The following is a 23,520-nucleotide window of genomic DNA, read 5'->3' as shown; positions in this document are numbered from 1 at the left end:
CCCAGCACATTAGGACTAATGTAAAAGTTTCTTGCCATAACCTAAATATGTGTACCTTTGGTTCTTTGTGGGATAATGTTAAGTCTGAATATATTCCTTTTTTAACATAGCTGGGTTTTTTCCTTTAACTTGGATAGAGAATTATCAAATACAATTTACCTCAGAATATTTTTCTACTTCAAATGTGTGTAAAGTTTTATATGTAAACAAGCATTATTACTGTTATGCTCAGCTAGATTCATAGACAGCAGAAGGAAAAGCTCCTAGCTTTTTTCAGCTAGACTTATGTTCAGATACTATGTTCATGTGATATTGGTTCAAATATTTGATTCATTTTTTGTTACTATTTGAGGTGACCTTGAGATAGACCACTGAATCTTTACATCATAATCTATCTCTAGCCTTTCAGGGAGCTTAGGTTTGGACAAAGATGTTTTGTCTTCTCTGTTGGTTCTGGTTCTGTTTGGCATGTAACAGAGAAATGCCCAAGAAGAGGGAAGAAATTTAGAAGCATTAAAATATCAATTTCTTCAAAAGATTCAAGTTCATGGAAAACAAGTGCCTAAGGAAAAAAGCTAAATACAAAAAATAAAATTAGGCTTTTAAAGAATATGTGAGCTCCCTCAATTATGCTGATAGAAGGATAAAGAGTTGCTCAATACCTGGTGAAGAGTTGCTGGCAACATTCCATTAGGTCTGTGCTGTTGACAGGGAAATCTGTGGAGCTGAAGGCATTTCCTAGTAAGACGTGGCAAGGAACTTCCAGACCAGGGACAGTCAGCATTCCTGTGAAGTAAGTAAAATTTTCTTAATGAGTAATGAAGAGGAAGACCTGGGAATATCAGTCACTAGGGCATGGTCAGATGAAACATTCTAAATGACACAAAATCACTCCCCAAGATGGTTCTGTGAAGGTATAAGATTGAAATCCTTGATTGTGGAATTTTTAACAAATCCAAATAATTTTACAGAACTGGATTAAGGGGTGACCACAAACATTTTTTTGTAGGTAGAAATTAAACTATAGTAGCCACTTAGACTATTGTTTTTTTCTGCCCCTTTTAACGCTACTAAAAGGTATGCTAGTGGCTCTTTCACTGCTGGGCCAGTGTGCTTTCATCAACTAAAATGGAGCTATGATGCAATGATGCATTTATAGCAGTACAAGTAAATACAGGAACTTTTCTTTTAAATGGAGATAGTTATGGTTTATTCATCTTTGCTTTGCTAGATTTCTCCAAAATTTCCTATAAACAGTAATGTCAGCATCCATGCAGTAATGAAGAGACAAGAATCCTATGAAGAATGAAGACTTGAAGAATCATTTAGGTTGGAAAAGACATTTAAGATCATCAAGCCCAACGGTTAACCCACAACTGCCAAGTCCATCACTAAACCATGTCCCTAAGCACTGCATCTATGCATTTTTTAAACACTTCCAGGGATGGTGATTCCACCACCCCCTGTGCAGCCTGTTCCAATGCTTGACCAACCTTTCAGTGAAGACATTTTATCTAATATCCAATCTAAACCTTCCCTCGTGCATCTTGAGGCCGTTTCCCCTTGGTCCTGTCACTTCTTCTCTGGGAGGAAAGACCTGTCCCCACCTGCCTACAGCCTCCTTCCAGGTAGTTGTAGGGATCAATAAGGTCTCCTCTGAGTCTCCTCCTCTCCAGGCTAAACCACCCCAGTTCCCTCAGCCGCTCCCCGTCAGACTTGTGCTCCAGACCCTGCACCAGCCTCGCTGCCCGCTCTGGCCACGCTGCAGCACCTCAGCATCCCTCTTGCAGTGAGGGGCCCAAACCTGAACACAGCGTTCGAGGTGCGGCCTCACCAGTGCCCAGGACAGGGGGCAATCACTGCCCTGGTCCTGCTGGCCACACTGTGTCTGATGCAAGCCAAGATGTTAGCCTTGTTAGCCACCTGGGAAATATCAAAGTGGCATCCCCTTGTACATAGTTGTGGAACCCAGACACAGTTTTAATGTGTTCTTAACTGGGGTAGTAGAAATTGCTTGGCTCTTTTACCTTCTTCTGGGCATAAGGAAAGCATTGTCATGGCAGGAGTGGGTGGGATGTAATTTTCTTTCCAAAGCAGATTTTATTGTTTTGGAAAGATTTCCCAGTGGCTGTTGGCAATGTTATTCTTAAGACCAGGATTGTGAAATGACACATTTTAGTAAGGCTCCCTGATTCCTCAGTTATACAGAGTAGTGTCGCATGTTAAAACTTCATGGAGAGCTGTGAGATAATGACATTTCAAGTGTACTAGTTCTATAACCTTCAGAAAATAGTGTGGGCTTATCCTTAAAATGTGTATGTTTCTGTTGCTGCAGTGAACACAAAGGGATAGGGAAGCTGTGGTAGAAACAGACATGCTGTTTTCAGCTACATGAAAAACCAAGATCTTTCATCACTAGAGGAATATGAGTGCTTTAGCCTTCATCATGCAATTCTGCATATCACACACTCAGAAAGAAAGCTGGGAAAGGGATTGTTCAACAGTGGAGATAAATTTTACCTGCTGAATCATATCTGGTCAATTAATTAATCTCTTGTACTGTTAATACTATACTCTTTTTAATTTCCTCACTAAAATGGCTCTTTACTCAGCTTGAAGGCAAGACTGAATAAGGATCTGCTGTTGAATCCCACTTTAGGACAGTTTCATTAATTTAAATGCTCTGTGGGAGCACTAGCATCCCAAAATGTCAATTTAACATTAAGGCAAAAAAGGTTTTCAGCTTCGCCCTCGCTCCTTCTCTGTTCCACCCTCCTTTCCTTCCACTTCTCCAATTTTGCTCCGTAATTACTTTTGTATTTCTGTAGCCAGTGGTGTGGGGGAGGGATTTTAACTCATCTATAACTTGCTTTGTTCATGAGTCATGTGTTACACACAGACTAACACACACAAAAAAAAGGGGGGGGTGTGTGGCGGGTAGGGGGTAAGACATAATGGAAGAGATAAAATAAATCTTTTCATATTCTAGTTTCCAGGAACTTTTCGTCGCATAATGAGTTTTAATCCTGCCAAACCCGAAAATAACCAGCGTTTGAGTGACCGGTGCCGCTCGGCCGTGCCTGCCGTGCCGACGCGCTGCCACCCTGTGGTCACCGGCTGCAGGGGACACCAAGCGCGGGTACGGTACCTGCAACACAGGCGGTCATGAAGCAGGCGACAGTTCCCGCAATCATAGCTCTGAAAGCAGCGCCAGCTATTTCTTTTCTTTTTGAGGGAGCAATACTTGCTAGGAAGAAAATGAAAGTGCGTGTCAGCCATAAATACATATAAAAAAAGATGAGCCTGCCAGTTCTTCCACTAGAAGAGGAAATTCGCACCCTGCAGTTTGAAACAGGAGAAACAAGGAGGGAAAATGAGACAAGTTAAGTGGGCCGTTTGTAGGCTTAGTGCCAGTGTTGGCTCTTTCTGTTAAGACGGTGGCTTGTGTATAAAATGGCGCCTTCTGTTTGCTTTGGCAGTTTGCATGTCTGTGCTGGCTGATGGCAGCTTTCAGAAGCAAATGCCAGGCACAGCACTGGCGTCTGGCCCCCATGGCTGGGTGCTGCTCTTCCGTGCTGTCCCACTACTGGCACTACAGGGCCCGCTAGGTCTCCAGGGTAAAGGCAGCTGCCAGCAATGCTGGCTGCCCAGTGAGGAACCCAGATGATTTTTCAATTTTTCTTTTTCCCTTGAGATCTGAAAAGCCTTTCCCCAACATTCCTTCCTCCTGCCCCCTGCCCTGCCCCCTTTCCCTATGAGCCTACTGCACATAGGTGATATTTTTACAGGAAACAGACAAGTTTGTCTTTCAAACCAGCAGGCTGCCGAGATGGTTTTCTTCTCCTGAAGCCTAAGGGCTGTAGCAGCTCAGGTTTGTGGTGTGAGGGCTGGACTGGGAGTCCTGTTGGCACGGCTTGGTCCCCTCCCCTTGCCTTCAGCCCCTGTCACAGAATTTCCATGCCAAAGCCTCTGGCCCTCTGTGAGCTTTTCCATGCACGGTTGGGTGCTGGGTCTCAGCAGAGCAGCTGCTCATCCCCTAATGCTGCTAAGCTTCACCCACAGCCTGTTTGGTACTGCAGGTGTTTTCACTGGGATTTGCTTGCCAAATAAATTTTCTGTGAGCGGTGTCCTTACTGAGGCCTCCTATCACCAGTCCGAGGGAGCCAAAGTTGGCAAACCCACAAAGGGCATAGGTAGCAATGACTTCAGAGCGAACCTGGAAAACAAACACACACCCTGTTGAGTGGTTTGAGACTCTTGCGTTTATTTACAAGTATGAAAACACAGCATTGTGGCTCAGTGCCCTGAGGATTGAAATCATTCTTGCTTGCTTGCTTGTTGCCCCATTGTGCAGCTTTCAGCAAGACAGGCTCATTCTCTTGCTAAAAGGTGCAGGCTTTCATACCCATTGCCTGTGTGAGGACTCATAAATCATGTAGTGGTTTGTTTTTTCATGTATATTGCTGTGCCTCATTGAATTAAGAACTAGTAATTAAAGACAAAAAATAATTCTTATCTTACTAGTGACAATCTGGCTGCTGTTTTCTGAAGGTATGAGTCAGAGACCTTTAACCAGCTTCTTGTTCATAGCTAGACTGCCTCTACAATAAGGCATTGAAACCCCAAGTTTTGGTATGTGTCCCTGACTTCTTTGCCCCTGAACAAGCAGAGGGCTCTGTGTACAAAGCTGCTTTGTGTGTACTCCGCCCCAGGCACAGAAGGAGAACAAGGAAATGTGTCTCTGTGGGTGCTTTGGTGTGGTAACAGGCAGAGGGACATTATGATTTTGCATTCCCCATTAGCAGCTTATTACCTTCCCGACTTCAGTCACCTTCCTCCTCTTGGGCAACACCACCTCAGTCTGGACCTCAGAGCAGAGGCAAGTTTGGGTTGGCCTTTGCCCCCATTGAGGGACCCCTTACAGGACACAGAAGTACTTTTGGGTGAAATCAGGCTACAAACCTTGCAAACCTTCAGATACATGTACTTCAAGTATTTTGGGAAAGGAAAGCAAATGAATCTGAACTCCTATTTAATGTGTTTTAGGCCCAAGCTGAAGATGCCCGAATGAGTGTTCTGGTATGTTTCGTGTTTGTTAAAAGCTTCTCTGTTTCCATTCCTGCTTTATAAAAGCCAGTATGTAGGTATTTTCAGTCACTCTGCACATATGCAGGAAAATGCTTTTCAAGTACCCACTCTACCTACTCTTCCTAGGAAAGGCTTTGTGTACTGTGACTTCCTTGCTTTCATTTGCACTTAGCTCTGAACACGGGTAGCCTTGTTATTACTAGCACAGGTGAGGGAGTTCAGAAGACTGCTTGTTTGCTCACTCTGACTGAGTATCTGTGCCTGGATATATTGGAGACTTTTGAAGCTGAAGAGAAATTAAAAGTGGAAGTCAAGCGCACTCTCGCCTGAACTGTTGTACCATAGTTAAAATGGTTACTGGGCAGTTTTTACTAGTGTTAGGAATCAAAATAATTTTTATATGTCAGAGTTTTTTACCACAGAAGCTAGTACAGCTCTTCCTATGTATTGGAAGTGAACATGGAAGTTCTATACAAACAACATCTTACTAAAAAAAAAAAAAAAAAAAAAAAAAAAGAAAAAGATGAAATACAGTTAATGTGATCTGCATTTTAAGGCTTCCAGATCTGACTTCCAGATTTAAAAAAACCTTCACTTATTCAGGAGTTTAGAGCCATATTATGCTTATAAAACATAACATGACTGTAGCTGAGCTGATCAAAAGTCCATCTAGGCCAAGATCCTATTTCCAGGAATTCCAGGAACACTAGTAATGCTCAGGCAAACATGTAAGTAATTGATCAGACCACCTGGCTTTTTACCTCCACTTGTGAAATATGTTCTGGTAATGAGGGATGCAAGTGGTCAGGAACATGGGTTTGGTTTTGTATATAGTGCAGGTATCCATAGCACCACCCCAGATTAAATGACAATTAAAAGCTGTACAAAAGGATTTTTCCATATTAAGTCCTCTATGGTGAAAATTTGTCTTGATTTGAGGAAGAAAGGCCAGTGCAGGCGTTAAGCCAGATATCATGGTTTTCATTGCTTGTGTTTAGACTGAAGACAAACTCAGCGCAGGCTGTGTGTGTGAATGCCATATGGGGGAGCAGTCATAGCTGCAGAGGTCAGCCTTGATCACTGCATGCTTTTTGCCCCTGTGCACACATCTAGGATGTCCTTCGTATTGCCATCCTCTAGGTTTCTTCCTCAGTGCACTGTAGCAAGAATTATGTATCCTGTTGGGTGAATCTGGGTGGATGTATGAATGAGAGGTGGGCCCAGGTTTCCAGGCTGGAAATCCTCATGCAAACTAACTTCTTTGGTGGTTGAAAGAAGTTGATTGGACTCAGTGCAGCAAGGGAGGTGTATGCAATGTAATAACACATCTTGTGTTACTGCCCTCTTGTATTACTGGAACACCTCTGATGGAGATTACTGGAGAAAGTAATGTCCATCAGAGGTGTTCCAGTAATAACTTAAATGCTACCACCTAAAGCTTGCTGGATACCCCTCTTGAAGCTTAATGCTTGGCTAACCCTCTGCAGGCACGAGGATCCTCCAGTTCTTGCCCAGGATTTTTCTTGCCCAGGGAGAATATCCCATAGGGAAGTACTAGCTACAAATGATGTGAGAAGAAACCCACCTTGAAGACAGTCTTCATTTTAAGTGCAATGTCCTGTGGGACCTTCATGTCCCCCATAACTATGCCTTTCTTTTGCTACGTTTGTTTGAGATAGCTAGTGTGATGACAGTCATGGTGGCCTCACAAAGCAATGCTGCATTTTCATAACTGAACTCTGTCACTGAAAGACACACTTCAGAATAATATGCAACCATTATCCATTTATGCCCATATTGAAAAATAAGGTGAGTTTTAGCAGAAAACTATTATATCAAATAAATCTGTAGAATAGTTACTTACATTCATATACTGTTTCACACCATTAATGTACATGCTCCCACCCTTTTTTCGGTTGTGAATCAGTTTTGAGAGGCGCTCATAAGCTACAAATTCATTGAAGAAAGTTTTGTAACCTAGTAGTCCACCGACAATAAAACTGTCTTCCCAGTCTACCCCCATCATGAAAGAAAATGGCATGAAGACATAAGCACAAATGTTCTGCAAAATATATAAGACAAAGCAGGTCAAAAGATATGGTTGGTCAAAGAACAACGCCATGCAATAAGTTCTTTAAACTTAAAATAAGGATGGGTTTATTTCAGCAGAGGAAAATTGGCCTTGAATTACTTCCAACAGTCTGGGAGATAGAGGGATTTTAATAGTAAGGTGTACTTGAGTAATTTTTAAAAGACTAACCCAAAATCTAGGTATAACAAAGCAGTTATGTACATCCCTAATTTTACACTTAAAGTAAAACAAAAGTTTCTGTGCCTTTTTTCTTCGACAATAGCTTCAGACTGGGCATAGTGTTTGAAGCAAAGAAGGAAGGCTGAGTTAAAGAGCTGATTAGAGAATTGAGAGTTCTAGTTCTTCCACTGATAAATCAAATGCGTTAATGAACATGCTTAATTACCAGGTTATTGGACTCCAACTGATATAAATAAAAGAGTTGTCTCTGCATAAAAACTGTGCATCTGACGTAATTAAATCTGTACCTTTTTCCCAGCATTAAAAGTTTTTTGCAAATTAAAAAAAAATCCCATATCACAGTATAGCATATTTTTATATGAGTGACAATAGCTCCAGTTGTGAAAGGGTTTAATCAGATTATCTGGCCTTAGTGAATGTAACTGAGGTGTTTAAAGTTACTATTTGCGACTGGTTTCTCTGCCCACAAAAGGCTAGAGGTTAGTATCCCTCAAAAGACATGGCTGGCTGAATGCAGCATGTCTGGATCTCAGATCCTTGTGGGTTATCTTATGTGTCCAAAACTTACTCCATCCAGCAGTTATTAAAATACCAGCCCTTGCATCAGTGTGGTTGAGGTACGCATACTTGGGCCTTTCCTCTGTTGTGGGTGTCTGTTCAGTGGGATAATCTGTGGAAGCTGTGCAGGGTAACATCTTAATGTTGCTGAAGCCACATCTGCTGTGCGTGTCTATTCACTTCAGCAGCACCTTTGTCACAATGTTGTATTTTTATTTGACACAGATCTTTCCTTGGAAGCTTGCAAAACAAAAAGCCTAAACCCATTGTACTAAGATTGTTGCATTGGGTCAGAAATGATGTAATGACATGTTAAAAAGGAAGTCCTGTTTAAAATCTGTTTTCCCAGCTGAGTGATTTGGGTGCAGTTTTACAATTTAATTGTGTTGAGAACTGTGGTATTGAGTAAGCGTGGATTCAGACAAGTCTGGCCTTGCCCCAGTGTCCTTATCTAAGTGATGCTAGTGAGCATTAAGGGCTTGATGGGACTTTCTGAAGCTAAAGCCACTTTAATATTTAGCTGAAGGAAGTGTTAATGACTTGACAAGTGTGTAAACGAAAGATTGGCTGCCAAGTCAGAGGCAGCAGGTAATAGCATAAAATGATTTGCAAACATACTCTGCTTGCTATACATGGACTAATGAATAAAGTATTTACATGGCAACAATTTTTTCTTTGGCTGTAAAGACATTTTTCAGGAACATGCACATGAAAATATGTGGGTTTAGATCATATTAAAAAAAAAAACAAAACCCACAACAAAACCACAGAGGCACTTAATTTGAGAAAGACATGCATTAGGCATGAAGGACCTGGAGACCATACCTCAAAGTTTAGCTGTGGATAGTTAAACAGATTGCCCACCCAAGAGAGAGCAGAGTCAAGGAAAGCCAGCAGGGCAAGGAAGGAGATCAGATTCACGGCGATGTTTGCTACCATCGGGATGGAAGCAGAGGCACCTTGACTGGCAGCTTCCAGCAGGTTCTTTGATTCACTTTATCAATGAAAAGAAAATCAGAGTGTAAACATTTTTTATTTCAAGAACAAATCATAGAACTAAAAGTTACATCTACTACTGAAGCTATCTGATCACTCATAGGGAAAAAATGATGAGGTAGAATAGGTTTTTGCTCTCGATCCTCTTGGGAGCCACTGGAAGGGTATCCTTTTGCTGCTCTGAGGATGAATTCTGGCACATTCAGGGTTGGGCAAGATCTGGATCAGGTCTCAGTACTATGGCTGCCTGTGGCACTGGTGGAGTGAGGGAGTGGGCACTGGTTTTCTTTCAGGCAGCCCTTGCAGAAATGCCAAAGAACAGGAACAGCTCCTTACCAACCATTTTGCTTTGCTTGTCATTCTCAAGGCAAGTGAGTCTCCTTGCAGATGGGTGACAAGTAAGGTGCTGTCATTGTTGAAATTATTGCTCCACCTTTGCTTTTGTTTGTTTACATTTACAGATTCATTACAAAGGAAAGACAGCAACAGAGCAAATGGGAAAATCCCTTGGTGACTCGTCTCATGTAGGCATTTTCCTCTTTCTTTTGAGAGTTTAGTGTCTGGGTCAGGTCCTTGGCATTTCAGTGCCTGTCCCAATGAGTAGTGACACCTACTTACATTGTAATGGGGAACATTGCATCTGAATTAAAATAATACTCATTTGGGATATACTGGTGTGTAATATATTGCTTGCATATCTACCATGTACTGCCCCTAAAGCCTATGTGTGAATGTCATGCAAATCTTGTTTTTGCATGACTATTATTATTAACTACAGCCTAGATCAGCTTACCCTTTTCCCATTTGTAGGCCACTCGTCAGAGTTACTGTAGACTTTTCAGTTTCAGGCCAGAATAGTTTGGAAGTGGCTAATGATGCTGGTGCTGACATGACAGAAGCAGTCATTAGGTGGGAGGCGGAAACCTAGAATTCCAGGTGACAGAAGAATAAGCTGTGTTAACCACATCATACACAAACATGGAGGAAAGCAATTAAAATCATTAGATGATTGGGTGATTTTTCTACAGGTGGTCATTAAAAAGTTCACATTGATCATAAAGAAAAGAAGAGAATGAGCAATAGAGGAGAAAGCAAACTGGAGACAGGAAAACCCTAAGTAGTTAGAAGTATGGAATAATCTTTCCAAGATGCAAACTGCTTCACTCCTTTCTAGTGGCAAGCCAGAAAGCAAAAGAAGCTACACAAAAAGCCAGGTCCTTCAAGTGCAGCTAGGTGTAGCAACAGCAGAGCAGGTGAGTGAGAGCCAGCCTGCTTTAACACCCCCTGTGTGTGTTGCAGAGACAGAAAACTGGTTTTGTCCCTTGAAGCTGTGTTTACAAAAAAAAATATTACATGGCGTAATATAATTTCTATTCACCCCTTCTTCCACAAATTTCTACAGAAAACAACTCCTTTGGTAAATTCTGCAGTATTTTCATCTCTCCTTCTTTTACTTTCTCAGTCTTTTTGGCTAATACTCCCTTCTTGCCCCTGCCTCTCCACTGTATTTTATTCAAACATGGAACAAACATATTCATCAACTATCCTCCAGTGACCCTGATCATAAACCAAACCTTCAGCTATGTTTTTCTGGCTTTATGTTGCCAGCCCCTTAGTAGATGGGACACTTATTATCTGTATTTATACAACACCACTAGAACCTCAGTCACAAGTCAACTCTTCAGGCTCATATGGCTAGCACACTAGTTCCTGAAGGACTTTATCTGTATCACTGCCACAGAAGTGGGAGTGTTGATCAGTCAGTGTATTCTACATGTCAGTTCATCTGAACTGTAGGAAAGTATACAAATCAGTCATCTCTTTGCAGCTATGGCAGGAAGTCTCTATATATCATTATGCAGACATTTGTGCTACTTAACAGGTTACTTCAAGGTCAGATCTTGGTATCCTTTTTACTGTCAGAGGACAGGGGTTTTTTTTGTGATTAATTTCTTCAGAAGAAAAAAAAAAAGGGGTGGTGGGGTGGTGGCGGTGGGAATGACTCAAAGTATAATTCCAAGGCATTTTAGCTGGGTTTCTATGCTTAACATGATTTCAGATAAACAGTATATTTCTTGTTTCATTTCTTACCCCAAAAGAAATATATGCTCCTAAGACACTTCCAGCAAGAGTTGAGAATCCTGCTGTCATGACTGCATGGAGTTCAGATTTGGTGATGTACGGTAAGAAAGGCTGTATCAGGAGGGGCGACTCTGTCTGGAAGTGAAGAACATCTACCAAATTAAGAATTTCCTTTGAAATTTGACAGGTTTATTTTATTAACAGAGCAGAAAAATGAGTGGCTGCATCATGCTTTCTTAGGTGTCTTTGACTAGTTAATCTTAGTGCTAATGAGTGCTCTCAACATTAACAGATTGGGGTTTTTTTACTGCAAGAAGGAAAATTGTACCAACATCCATCTTGTCTGAAGAAAATTCTTGCTGTCTTGCTGTCTCTCCTGAAGGCCCAATGAAATTGCTAAGAAATCCTAATCCAGTTCTGAGTAAGTTAGGGATAGCCACAGGTCTGAGTGCAAGTAAAGCTGTGCAAGGCTGTGTGTTAAGTGAAACCAGCTGATATGGGTAGCTTAAACCTCCCAGCCCCTCTGGTATGTGTGTGGGCACATCCTGGAGGCAGTATCATGTGGAGGTACTAGTTTAAGTCTTGAAGCAGTGTGATACAGTGATGCAGTACTGCTAAATAACTGATATGCTAACGTCACTTTTGAGCTTGGATGTTTCTTTGTGATCTTTCCACGTTGCTTTGAAGCCTGTAGTACAGGTTTAATGGATATCCCATAAAGAGGAATGTTAGACACTGTCCCATGCTTTTGTAGGTAAGGCCTTGCACAGCCAGCGCTAGCTTTTAGTTTTCTGCATTGTCTGTCTCTCCTGCCTTGCCTGCCTCATGTGCATTCTTTTCGTGCCGTTCGCCTTTTCAATTTAAAAAAACCCTGAAATTGTTATTTCTTCATAGCCTTGGAGTAGTCTGGTAGTCATTTTAAGGGAGATCTATCATCTGCATTTATGCTTGACTTTCTGTTGGGAAAACATATGGCTCCCAAAACTCACTCCGCATTGTGCATCACTGCTGACATATGAACATACTGGAATTCTGGAAATTAACCACCAGTCGTGCTGTATTGGAGTCCTAGCTTCGTATGAAATGATGATTTTTCTATACACAGATGCTCACTGAGCAGCGTATTTCACAATATTCAGTAATCCTGTGCTACTATGTTTTTTTATGCTCCAACTCACCTGTCCCACAAATATGTTACCTGCAGCTACCAGAGACTCAACAGGAGTTGTCCCCATGAGAATTTTCATTATCCAACCAACCTAAAATGATACAAAAAACCCCAAACAAACATATTGGTCTGCCTATTCCACACACTTCTTCAATTAATCATGTCAATGTGAGAGTTCTGAGACAATTTAAAATATTTTCTGCATTCCTGAGTTAATGATTTCAGCTTCAAGACATGGCACATTCATTTAATAGTAGCGTGCTAAAATAAGCCAGAGAGGGAATAATTTAACAGAACTGAGAGTAACCCAGACTCCTCCTGGGCACTAAATTGTTAAACTAAATTAATCAAAGTAGATATTTTGATGTGCCCTTATTACTTATGTACCTGTTCAAAGGGACTCAGATCATATGAAGGGGGAAAAAAAGTGAAATTTAGATTAAGGCTAAAAATGCCCCATAGAGATTTTAGCACACTATTTCAGCTAGTTGACATTGGTAGTGCTTACGTAGCAATCCTGTGAATGAGAAGGAAAAAGGACTTTTAATTTAATAGTATCTTCAAATAACCTTTACTACCACTGTACAGGAAGATATTTTTCCCCATATGGTAAGCTCATTGGGTGGACAGGGCAGTAAGTGAACTTTCTGTGGACTTGCTCTTGTCTTAGTGGACACTGGCACTGGGCACAGGACCTGACAGAAATGAACACTTCGACCATGAGGTAAGGAACCAGGCCTCCGATCTTATTGTGGGGATCTGTGATAGGAAGCTATCTGCAATTACTACTGCAATGCTTAGTAGGAAGCAGAAATCCACTGTCTGTGATGTAACTTCAATCCTACACCTTGGGGACTGAGAGAGGGGGAGGCAGAAAGGAAGATTTAAGCAAACATGGCATCTAAGGGAAGCTAAAACTAGTCATGCAAATCTAACAATTACTATGACATTAGCAATAAAAGTAGGGGGGAGGAAAGTGTGATGTATGATGCCAATTAGGAATTTGAAGTAATAGTAACACCTGGAACTATTCCTAGGTTAAAAATAAACAACTACTTTTCCTATGTCTGCCCCTGAACATCTTGGTCAGGAGCAATACTACAGTTTGGCTATACGTGTTCATGAAGTGTCCTGTACTAGGCAAATGAGTACCTACTGGCAGAAATTCGTACCTTTCCAATGAGCCATTGCATGAATCCAACATGGTAAAGCATGGACATTACTGTGCTGAAGAAAACCACAATTGGAAGTACCTGATGAGAAGACACAAAATCATTAATACTTCGAGAATGGTTTGCCTTTCCTTGATTCTGTAGGCCATTTAGTTTTTGAAAAACAGGCTCCTGTTTTTGGAAATACACTTAAAGGTATTGAAAACTCATTATTAAGTTTACGTTTATGCTGTAAAATGTTTAACCTTCTAGACTCATTGTTTATATTTGTGCTGGAATTAACTATTTTTCATGTATCTACACAGTTTTCTAACAGGACTGCAAGTTTTGAAACTGTCTGGTTTTAAAATGATATGCGGTGGTTTATAGCCGTATTTAAGTCAGCTCCAATGTTTACTAGTCAATGGTATCTACAAAGACTTGGATATCATCTGTAGACTTCAAAAACCATGAACAGAAATATATGCAATGGGACTGGTGTAGAATTCAGAGCTCAACTTCTTTGTGTTTAAAAAACATTGGTTTGACCGCTATATAAGCAGCAGTTGAAAAGATTTTGATTGGGATTGTAGCTGACTTGATTTCACAGAATGAAGGGCGGCTTCCTTAGAAAGCCTATACTGTGTAGCTGCTTTTTGGTAACACGCTACAGAAAAATCCTCTTTTCTTCTGCTCTATTTATAGTATTGATTATAGTGCCAACATGGAGTATTCAAGAGCTCTGTAACTGTATGCAGAGAGAGAATTTGCTTAATAACAAAATCACAGGTGTATACTTATTAAATACAAGAAGTGAATGAAAGTTTCTTTCAGTGGAGACTGAAAGAAAAATGCTTTCCTTAAACATATAATTTAAAAGAATTGCATGATGCTTAACCCACTGTTTGATGGGTTATTAAATGTGTTGTTTTCTCATCCTGATTAAAACTAGTATCACTTGATTCTCAAGTATTTTAAACACAGGATCCCAGCATTTCTACACTCGTACATAACAGGAAGAAAAATCTCCCCAAAAGGTCTGTCCAAAGACAGGCAGACAGATCATTAACACTAAGAAGCTTTTATATGTGTTCAACTGAGGACATAATGCATTATAAATAAAAGCAAGGAACAGAATAAAAAAAGAATAAAACATTTTGTTAGTTCAGACCTTTTCTGTAAATAGAAGCTGTGCCTTTCTAGAGGAGAGCTAGTACTATAAACAATTTTGATAAAGGTTTGGAAACTCAATTTAGATGATCAGAACCTTTCACTGAAAGAAGCGAGTGCAATTCATGTATATTTTTGTGCTCTTCAACAAGTTAATACGAGGTGCTTTCTCCAGTCTGATTCTCTGATCCTTTTAACAATCCTCTAGGGGCTTGCCATGCAATGGTAACAGAAAGTTTAGTTCAGTAAAAGTAACACCTTTCTCCCCTGCCTTTTCTCTCCTGCTATTTCCCCTGCCTGTTCCTAAGTGTGTACTAACTGGAGAGGCATCTGGCTCCCAGCTGATTCCATACGCTGGTACAAGCAGGGACTGCTGCGATGCCTGTAGGGAAATGGGTCTGGAGAAGCAGTGGGCAGACAGGCAAAGGTCAACTGTCTGTACTGGATGGTAAAAACCATAAGTGAGTGTCCTCACATCTTTCACTCCAAATAGATAAGAAGTGCTTTCAGGTTTGAGAGTTGTGGTTTGTTTTTAGCTGAAGGAGCAAGAAGACAATGTTCTGCCTATGCTGGGTGACAGCAGACACCCTTCAGTCTGTTTCCTATGCACATTCCTCTGAAAATACCTCAGATGACTTTCAAACATGCTTTTCCGTATTTTTTTTTCCGGTTACAGAATGTAAGCAACACTTCACATCACAGTGGGTTTTCAGTTGCATTCTGCTGAGAGAAATGCAATGAAAAGCACTTAACATGAAATAAGTTCAACAAAAAAATCCAGAACTCTTCTATAGAAATGCTCCCCGCTGTGATAATACACTAAAGTCACTAAAACTAAAGTTTTAAAGATAAAAACTTGGGAGAGAGGAGAGAACAGCCTCAGGAAAACTCCTTCTGTCCCATATGTATATGGAAGAACCACCTTCTCTCCACCAGCCCCAAGATGAGCTTCACCTTTGTGCTGGACCCACATGGAGTTCCACGTTACAGGTGGGACAAGAATGGGGAAACTGATGCAGGAGTGTCTTCTGCAGCTTCCCATCCTCTCCTTCATCCTCTTTGCTGTGCCAAAACCAAGGGAGCAGGTGGCATGGAGTCAATAATGTCAGAGGGCTCCCTCTGAGGCTCTTAGGGCTTGGGTGGCAGGATGTGCATGTGCAGGCAATACCTTGATGGTGAAGAGCTGTGGCAGGGGCATGGGAGAGGGAAGGGAAAGTTCTAGTGGTGCTCCAGTGTCAGGCATGTGGTGAAGCACCCAGAGGGTGAAAGGAGCTCAGGCTAGCAGCACATCAGGGGAGGGTGGAAGGAGTGCAGCCTTGCTGGACCTGTAGGTACAAGATCTGGGGAGGTGAGAAGGGTAATGGACCATGCAGACGTTTGTATTTGAGGAGCAGTCTGGACGGCTAGGGGATCAGGCATGTGTACATGGAGGCAGGACTGTTAGGAAAAAAGGAGGCATGGGGCTGATCCAAGGAGTCTGAGAACAACTTCCCTGTGTAACTATGAGGCTGTTGCACACCCTTTGTGTGTAGGAATATCTGCACAGCCTGGGGAGGTCATGGTGGAATGTCAGCCTTAACTGGCAGTGTTACCTTTGTTGGTTAAATGTGAAACATATTTGGAAATAGAAGGTCAAGAGTGCCCTTTGTTGGTTTTTTTTTTTCCTAAAAACCATGCACTGACTGCAGGAAATACCTTCTAAGGAAAAAAAAAGCTCTTAAAACTCATACCTATATATCATGGACTTCCAGTTCCCTCTTTCTGTTGTAGTGCCCTTATTCTCTAAGTCTGCCTTAAAGATGTGGATACTCTGAGCAGAGGATGACAAAGAGACCGTCTCCAACTTACTTCTGCCATTAAAAAATTCACCAGTTTAGTTAGGTTATATACACACCATTACAGCCTGTAGGTGGAGACAGTTCTCAACTCTGTGAAAATGGTGAAAGAACTGCAAAAGGAAATATGACAGGGAAATCAGATGGACCTCAGTTGTAGCAGAAGCCTACTGTTCAAAAAGGGCTAGTGCGTTTCCATATGGGAAGAGTGGATGGCCCTGCAATGTAAATATACTTGCATGGTTAAGCTGTTAGAATTACATCTCTCTCTGTGGACAAACTTGTGAGGAAGTTTAGTCTCTAATATGTATAGTTCCTGATACCTAATACATACCTTTAAATAGTCAGGTTTTAACTGATGAATAAATTTAATAAGCACGCTGAAAAATCCCATGTTTCATTGGAGAATTGATACCAAAGATCTCTTCAGGATTACATGTATGCGGCCCACAAATGTTGCAATGGATGCTTCCCATAAGACACAAGGGATGTGTCTTCTCTGGTTAACTGTGTCCATCTACATTAGCAGAAAACTGAGGTGTCCCTGCATGCTGCTAAGGATGCAGATGGGTACAACTGTGTTCTGACAGTTTTCCGTGAAGACATACCCTATCACTTGTCTGCTCTGTCTTAAAAGCTAAGTTAAGATTGAGACTTTTCTCTTGGAGGACACTTGGAAATATCTTGGGACAAGATTTGCACAGCTTAGTGCTACATGCAAACCTCACAAAATATGAGAAACACAAAAAAGTACTTCTGACCATCTTAATCTCTAAATAAATGGCAAGTGTTTCAAGAGAGAATAGGCTGGCTGTCACTCACTGACATTGGAAGACAGAAATCTCTTTCTACAAGAAGAACAGATGGAACATTTTGATGTTGCTGTGCACTTGTCTGTCACTCTGTTTGCCATATATATTCCTATATCAAGACATATGCAGCTCTGAAAATCAACTCGCGGGTTTTGCTTTCTTATTTTTCAGTGTGAAAATAACCTACTTGTCCCTGTTACCCTCTTCTAGAAATTCCACATGACTTTTGCTGGCTTATCGCATAGAACAAAACTAATGGATGTGTGCATGCACAGAAGCCAACTTTTAACTATCTGGTCCCTAGTTACAGCTTTAGTTAGCAAAGTATTTAGCAACACCACTGAGGCATTAAAAAACTACCTTGAAAAAATCATATTCATAAGGCATTTTGGAAAAACACGAAAAATAGCATTGGGGTGGGAATTAAACCATTTCACCCCCAGAATATGTGTGAATGCAAATTGTCACTTGAATATTCAATAGAGTAAAGGTGAGAGGAGGCTAAAATGTGAAACAAAAGGTACAAAAATACTGTATTTAAAATATAAGTTATATTTCTTGCTGAAATGCTTAGGGTTTTTTCCTTTCTAAGGTATTATGCCTATTCTTAGTAGCAGCATCTTCTACGGATAGAATCTTCTTAAGTGGTGAAAGAGCTAAGATTCAAGAATATCCAGTTTGGAATGTCTCCTCCAGAAGAAAAGAAGATGAAAAGTGTGTAAGCACACAGTCAGATGTCTCAAATACCAGACAGAAGAATGGTCTCTGAGAAAGTCCAATATATTTCTCATGGTTGTTTGTGGGTTTTTTGCTATATATGTGCTTGATTCCAGCCAAAGCAGGTATGGCATGGCTACATAGGAGGGCAAAACCAGACAGGATGCTGTGCGGTTGGAGAGCACAGAACGTATAAGCCATATTCCAGCAGTTTCCCAACAAGGTCCAACAGGGAGAGTTAATTTTTATTAATGTAAAATAATGTATTGTAATTCTTCCTGTTTATGCATGGGCAGCTTCTGTCTCTTCTATCTGGTAAGTATATCAGTGTATATATATAGGCTTCCTACTTCTACAGGGGCAATGTCTGTGAGGCAGTGGTCTGCACAACACTTTAGGACAGAACAGGATAGCATGGTATAACACCTTTACTTGTGGAGAGGTCGACTCAGTGTATGGCAGTAAACGAAAGACTTTATGTGGAGTTCCTAAATTTCCTATTTGGAGTGTCACAGAGTAAGGAATAATTTACTTCTTAGCTGATTTCTCTAGTGATTGCACTGGTATCACAAGACATACAATTAATTTATTTCCCAGCCATACTGTTCCTGTTTCTGTTGCCTATCTGCCACATACAGTATATATAAAACCCATCTTACCTTAAAAGCAAAGAAATGATCTGTGTATTTCTCACCAAATACAAACTTAGCACCTGTGTCAGAATACTCCAGAAAAGTCTAGGGAGAGAAAGCAACAAAAGTTAACCATAAGTTCCAGGTCCCTGCCAAAAATTAAGCAAATATTCTTTGTTGTCTTGCAGAGATCTGTTGAGGTCCCAAGGAGCTTGTGCTCTGCTCTGTATGTGTCCAGGCTTCATTGACTGTGTCTGGCTGAACGAAGGATCTCTGCCCTCCTCTGCCAGGAGTGCAGGTTACTTTGGAGTATGTAGGTAAACAGCAAAGGCATAGGGCACATTTTCCTGCAGTATGCAACACGATAAAGGCTATATTAAAAGAAAAATTTATTTTTTAATCCCAGGACTGTGGTGCATTTCTACACTCCCACTCATGCAAATAAGTACAATAAGTGATACAGTTTAAAATGGAGATTTAATGGCTGAAGAAATGTGTTTCTAAAGGAGTAGTCTAAAAAAAAATCTTCCACATTTTAATTCTAATACAGTGGTACATTTTTATACTCCTGATGCCCACACATGCAATTAATGATATGGTTTAAAATGAGATGTAATAGCTGGAGTAATGAGTTATGACAGGAGTGACCATAAAACATATGGAGCTAACAAAAGGGGGCACCAGACCTGCTTCAGTCAGAGACGAAAGGGGAGACTGAGAAGGTAGTGACAAAGTCCAAATGACTCCCACTGCTTGCAGATTAACAGCCAGACAGACATCAGACCTGTCCTTCACTTCCATGCAGAAACAGTACATTCTGCACTGTCCTGTTTTAAATGCACTTAATTATCCGTACTGCAAAGAACAGCTGTGAGAATAGTATCCCTGGGGTGACAAATCTGAACATGCTTCACTGGGTACTCTCTGATCTACATTTTGGACTTATTTAAAAAAAAAACTTTGTGCCTGCATACTGCCTGCAGGGGCACCTACCTACAGGCAGATCGTGTCCTCTCTCAATATCCTTTGTTGCTCGCAGCTGTTGGTTTTGCCACCTGTAGTTAAATTCGTTTTCACATATATTGTGAGAACTATGATATGCCCCTGGGGCCAGGACTATGGCTATTCTTAAGACAACAGTGGTTCTGCCTAGCTAAATCACAGAGGTTTTTGGCATATCAGGTATTGCAAGGATGCTTTGGAGTTGAGCCAGATCTAAGAGTTTCTTATGAGCACCCTGGCACAACAGTGGTTTTGTGTTTGGAGGGTGCAAGTTATAATTTCAGTGCAAAGATGGTAAAAGCCATTAGAAGACAGGGTCACTCTAGTCATTACTCAACAGCCTGTCCCATATGGTCTTGTATTAATGGGACAGAAAAAGAAATGAGAAGGTTGAAATCAGGAAGTCAACTACCTTTCTGACAACCTAGTATTTCTAAAGAGGAGGAAGCATCTGGGGAAACAGACCCTTGAACTCCTGGCTGTTACATAAGAGTTTCAAAACAAAAAATAATATAAAAAATAAATTTTTTAACTTACCTGGACCTGAATGCCTAGCCAGTTAAATACATCAAACCCTACTTTGGTCCTTAGAATAAGAAGCCCAAGAATAAACTGCATGCCTATTCCTGAAACCACTGGTCTCCAAGCAACCTAGATGGACAGAAAAATAAACCACTTGTTATTTAATTAAATAATAATTTACTTTAGGTGTTTGTTAAAATAATGTAAGGAGATTGTCTAACTATACTGCAGGATAGGAGCAGCTGCCAAAACAGGTTCTAGGGGACTTGCAGCATGAATCACCTCACCTAATTTGAAAGCTTTGTGATGTGGATGTCTCATCTGAGCCAGCTGCTGAAAGCCTGACTAGGTAAGTATGGACATGCCCATTTCTGCATCACAGACTGGAAGCAATCAAGTAGTATGAAAAGGAGTTATAGTTCTTCCTCTGCTACAGTTTATAGATGAACTAGACATACATGCGAGCAGCAGATATGACTTTTTTCTTTTATTTTTGGTGTTTTTTTAACTGGAAGGGAAACATCAGAACAAAAGTTACCAAGCATGTATATTCTTCGTGTATCTGGACTGGGAATAAGAAGATTTTGCTACAGGTTTTTCTGTGTGCTTGGGTAATTTCAGTTTTGTTTCTGTTCCCCAGCTTTAAAGAGCTTTGATACTGGAGAACTACTCACAGTTAGATATTGCAATTCATATTACATAAATGCACTTGTAGAAAAAATGTGCCTGCCTGTAAGCAGTCCCTCTTCGTTACACTGCAGATTTCTGCTCTGCTGCCTCAGAAAACATCTTTGTTTTGTGAAAATTGAATCTGATTATTTACAAGGCAAAGAGCTCAGGTGGCACTCTTAATTTATTCAGATGATATTTGAATAACACAAGCCAAGTAGGTATAATGAGGACCCATGGGAGACCACAAAGCATTTGGAGTACAAGAGTTTTCACCTCAGCAGCAGTTACAAAGGATGGGGAGTGACAGGTCCATTAGTCCCTTATGAGGGGACTTTTTCTGTTAAAATAGTCTCAGCACTGATGCAAGAGTGTTGAAAAAGTATTACTGAAACTTGGGATTAATGTATGACTGATGAAAGCATGTGCTGTATGCTAGGTGTGCGCACAGCGGTAAAAACTGAGGTAGGAGTTGTGGTGGCTGAACTAATCCCTTTGTAATATCACAGCAGTTCAGAGTGGATATTTTAACTGGAAAATTAAAACAAATGGCATCAACGAACCTATGGGAGTGGGTTACCGAAAAGGGAGGAAGAACTCAGCTTGGCCTCAGCTGCTGCATTTGCAGTGGGAATCAAACTTGTGAGGGGTTAAGAGCTACATGGGGGAACATGTCTTCAGTTCTATGTGATGTGCGTTGATGTGATGACTGTGTCCTCAAATAAGTGCCTGTGACATCCAGAGGACTGTAGTGAGCCTCCTGTGGGCGGAAAGCAAGGTGCAGGCCTGCCTCAGTGCTCCAGGACCAATGTGTTCCAATCTGCATCAGGGCTGGAACAAAGGATGGGCAGCAGCCTTCCTAAACAGTGAGAGCCAGGGGCTGGTAAAGCCCCACACATGGTCCCCAAGATGTCAGAGCAAAATGGCTTTCCTCAGAAATTAAATACATCACTGGGTTTTAAAATGAAATACATCACTGGGTTTTAGCAAGCCTAAATTTTGGCATTTGTGGGTTTGTTACTCTTACTGAACTTGTTGCTAGGGTAGGGGAATAGCTTTTGAGACACTGAACAAAAATCAAACAAATAAACCAACAAAAAAATCCAACATGGGCTAAATACTCACTCTGGTTGGATATTTGGAAAAGATAAACATCAAGAGAACATATAGCACAAGCCCACCAAAGGAGATCAGCTGACGGGATCCTTGTTTTGCTGTGTCAAAGATGATCCAGCAGATGACAGCTATAATAAGAGCTGCACCCAACACCCTAGGAAAAAAAAAAAAAGTGTCAGGCATGACACCTTGAAGAAGACCAGATCTTCCTTCCCCTTCCCCTCCCCACAACACTACATCTCTGTGATTGAACTCTGTGAGTAACATACTAAGCTGAAACATGGAGCTCTACACAAGCAGGAATCTGCCTTTGCTGATGCAGCTTTGACAACAACATCCCATGGTGGCATCCAGAGCAAATGTCCTCCAACCATGTCCCCAAAGTCTGAGTGTGGGGGAAACCAAATAAAGTGCAAGTGACTCTTGTCTGGGTGTTATTTCTATTTTAAAGAAGTGTGAGAAGATACCCTCCTTTCTCATTCCATCCTCTTTTTCCTTCCCTGTCTTCTTTGTGGAATCTTTTCTTAGCTCTGGGCAATAGAGGCTGTGGTTTTTTTAATAGCACTGTGCAGTTTAACTGATGGGCCTATGAAATGCACAGTATGGAGGAACGACTTATGAACCGCTTACTTCTTTGTAAACAGCTGTAGTCTGTTTAGAAAAATAACTTTCCTGTAGTCTGTTTAGAAAAATAACTTTTAATCACAACAATTTTAGCTATCTCAGAAACAATGTCAAGAGCAACGTGTACATCTGTGAACCGTGTTCAACTTGCATACTGAAGGTAAATATTACAAGAGCCCGAGACCCAAGGGAATACATCATCCCATTTACAGAAAGGAAAACTAAGCATAGTCCCAGTTCTTTACTGTTACCTATGTCTAACAGCTGTTTCTTCCACTAATTTTAGTGGTATCTAGATACCTGAATTCCACTTGTAGACCTGGATCAAAAATATTGCAGGCCAGTTCCACAAAATGGCTTGGCCATTGCAATGCTGAATAACACTTTCTACACGTGAGAGACTTTCTGTCTTTTGGAGGAATCTGTGACATGCAGCTAAGCGCTTAATCTGTGATATGTACAACTTAAGGATTGCAGCCAAGGTAATACAGCACTTGCTGCCCCCAGCTTGTTCTGTCTGCTCACCAGGGCTTTCCTCTTCTGTTTGCTCCTGCCACCAAAGAGGCTGCCAGATTGTCTAATGGATGTGCCTGTGTGTGACTGCTCTGTAATGTGGCTCCTGAGCAGAAGGACCACAACCTTTCTTAGAAGTTCCTGCTCCTGTGGCAACACTATTTCAAAATTTTAAGAATAAGTTGGGACATTTTCCTGGAACCAGAATGACTCCTCCTTAAAGTCTTTCAGATAGAAGGTGACCTAGCTGAGATAGAAGGCAGCTGGCCAGTTTCCTTTTTCTTTTTAATGAGATTTCATTTGGTCTTTTTTTTGGTCTACAAGCCTTCTTTGGTTCCCCATTTTCCAAGGAGTGATTTAAATATTCCTGATAACTGCTCAGGAATACTTGGAATAAGTAACTACCAGATCTAGAGTATCTACCATTTATCTACCAGATGAATGCCTACCATCCCAAACAAGGTTATATGATCTTATTGTGATACCAAATGTGGCTGGCATGTTTTGACTCCTGAAGGTCAAGTAAAAATTGCTATGGGGGTATGTGAATAAGTATTGTCTAGATAACACAGTTTTCAACAATTTGCGTATGT

At 41.0% G+C, this 23,520-nt stretch overlaps 1 protein-coding gene across 1 annotated transcript in view; it reads right to left on the bottom strand.

The window, feature by feature from the left end:
- Window positions 1-23,520, bottom strand: part of SLC28A3 (solute carrier family 28 member 3) — a 46,530-nt gene that overhangs the window by 3,686 nt on the left and 19,324 nt on the right. The window contains exons 5-16 of the mRNA XM_027791354.2: window positions 21,800-21,944; window positions 20,021-20,134; window positions 18,509-18,586; window positions 13,337-13,417; window positions 12,175-12,255; window positions 11,006-11,131; window positions 9,708-9,838; window positions 8,744-8,912; window positions 6,953-7,150; window positions 4,135-4,216; window positions 3,149-3,247; window positions 663-786 (exon numbers count right to left, since the gene is read on the bottom strand). Coding sequence (XP_027647155.2) covers window positions 663-786; window positions 3,149-3,247; window positions 4,135-4,216; window positions 6,953-7,150; window positions 8,744-8,912; window positions 9,708-9,838; window positions 11,006-11,131; window positions 12,175-12,255; window positions 13,337-13,417; window positions 18,509-18,586; window positions 20,021-20,134; window positions 21,800-21,944 — 1,428 coding nt within the window. The remainder of the gene's footprint in view (window positions 1-662; window positions 787-3,148; window positions 3,248-4,134; window positions 4,217-6,952; window positions 7,151-8,743; window positions 8,913-9,707; window positions 9,839-11,005; window positions 11,132-12,174; window positions 12,256-13,336; window positions 13,418-18,508; window positions 18,587-20,020; window positions 20,135-21,799; window positions 21,945-23,520) is intronic.

This window comes from Falco peregrinus, chromosome Z (assembly GCF_023634155.1).
Source record: "Falco peregrinus isolate bFalPer1 chromosome Z, bFalPer1.pri, whole genome shotgun sequence".
In the NCBI taxonomy this organism is placed as follows: Eukaryota; Metazoa; Chordata; class Aves; order Falconiformes; family Falconidae; genus Falco; species Falco peregrinus.
The sequence above is the reverse complement of the archived record's forward strand: the minus strand, read 5'-3'. Positions and strand labels throughout refer to the sequence as shown.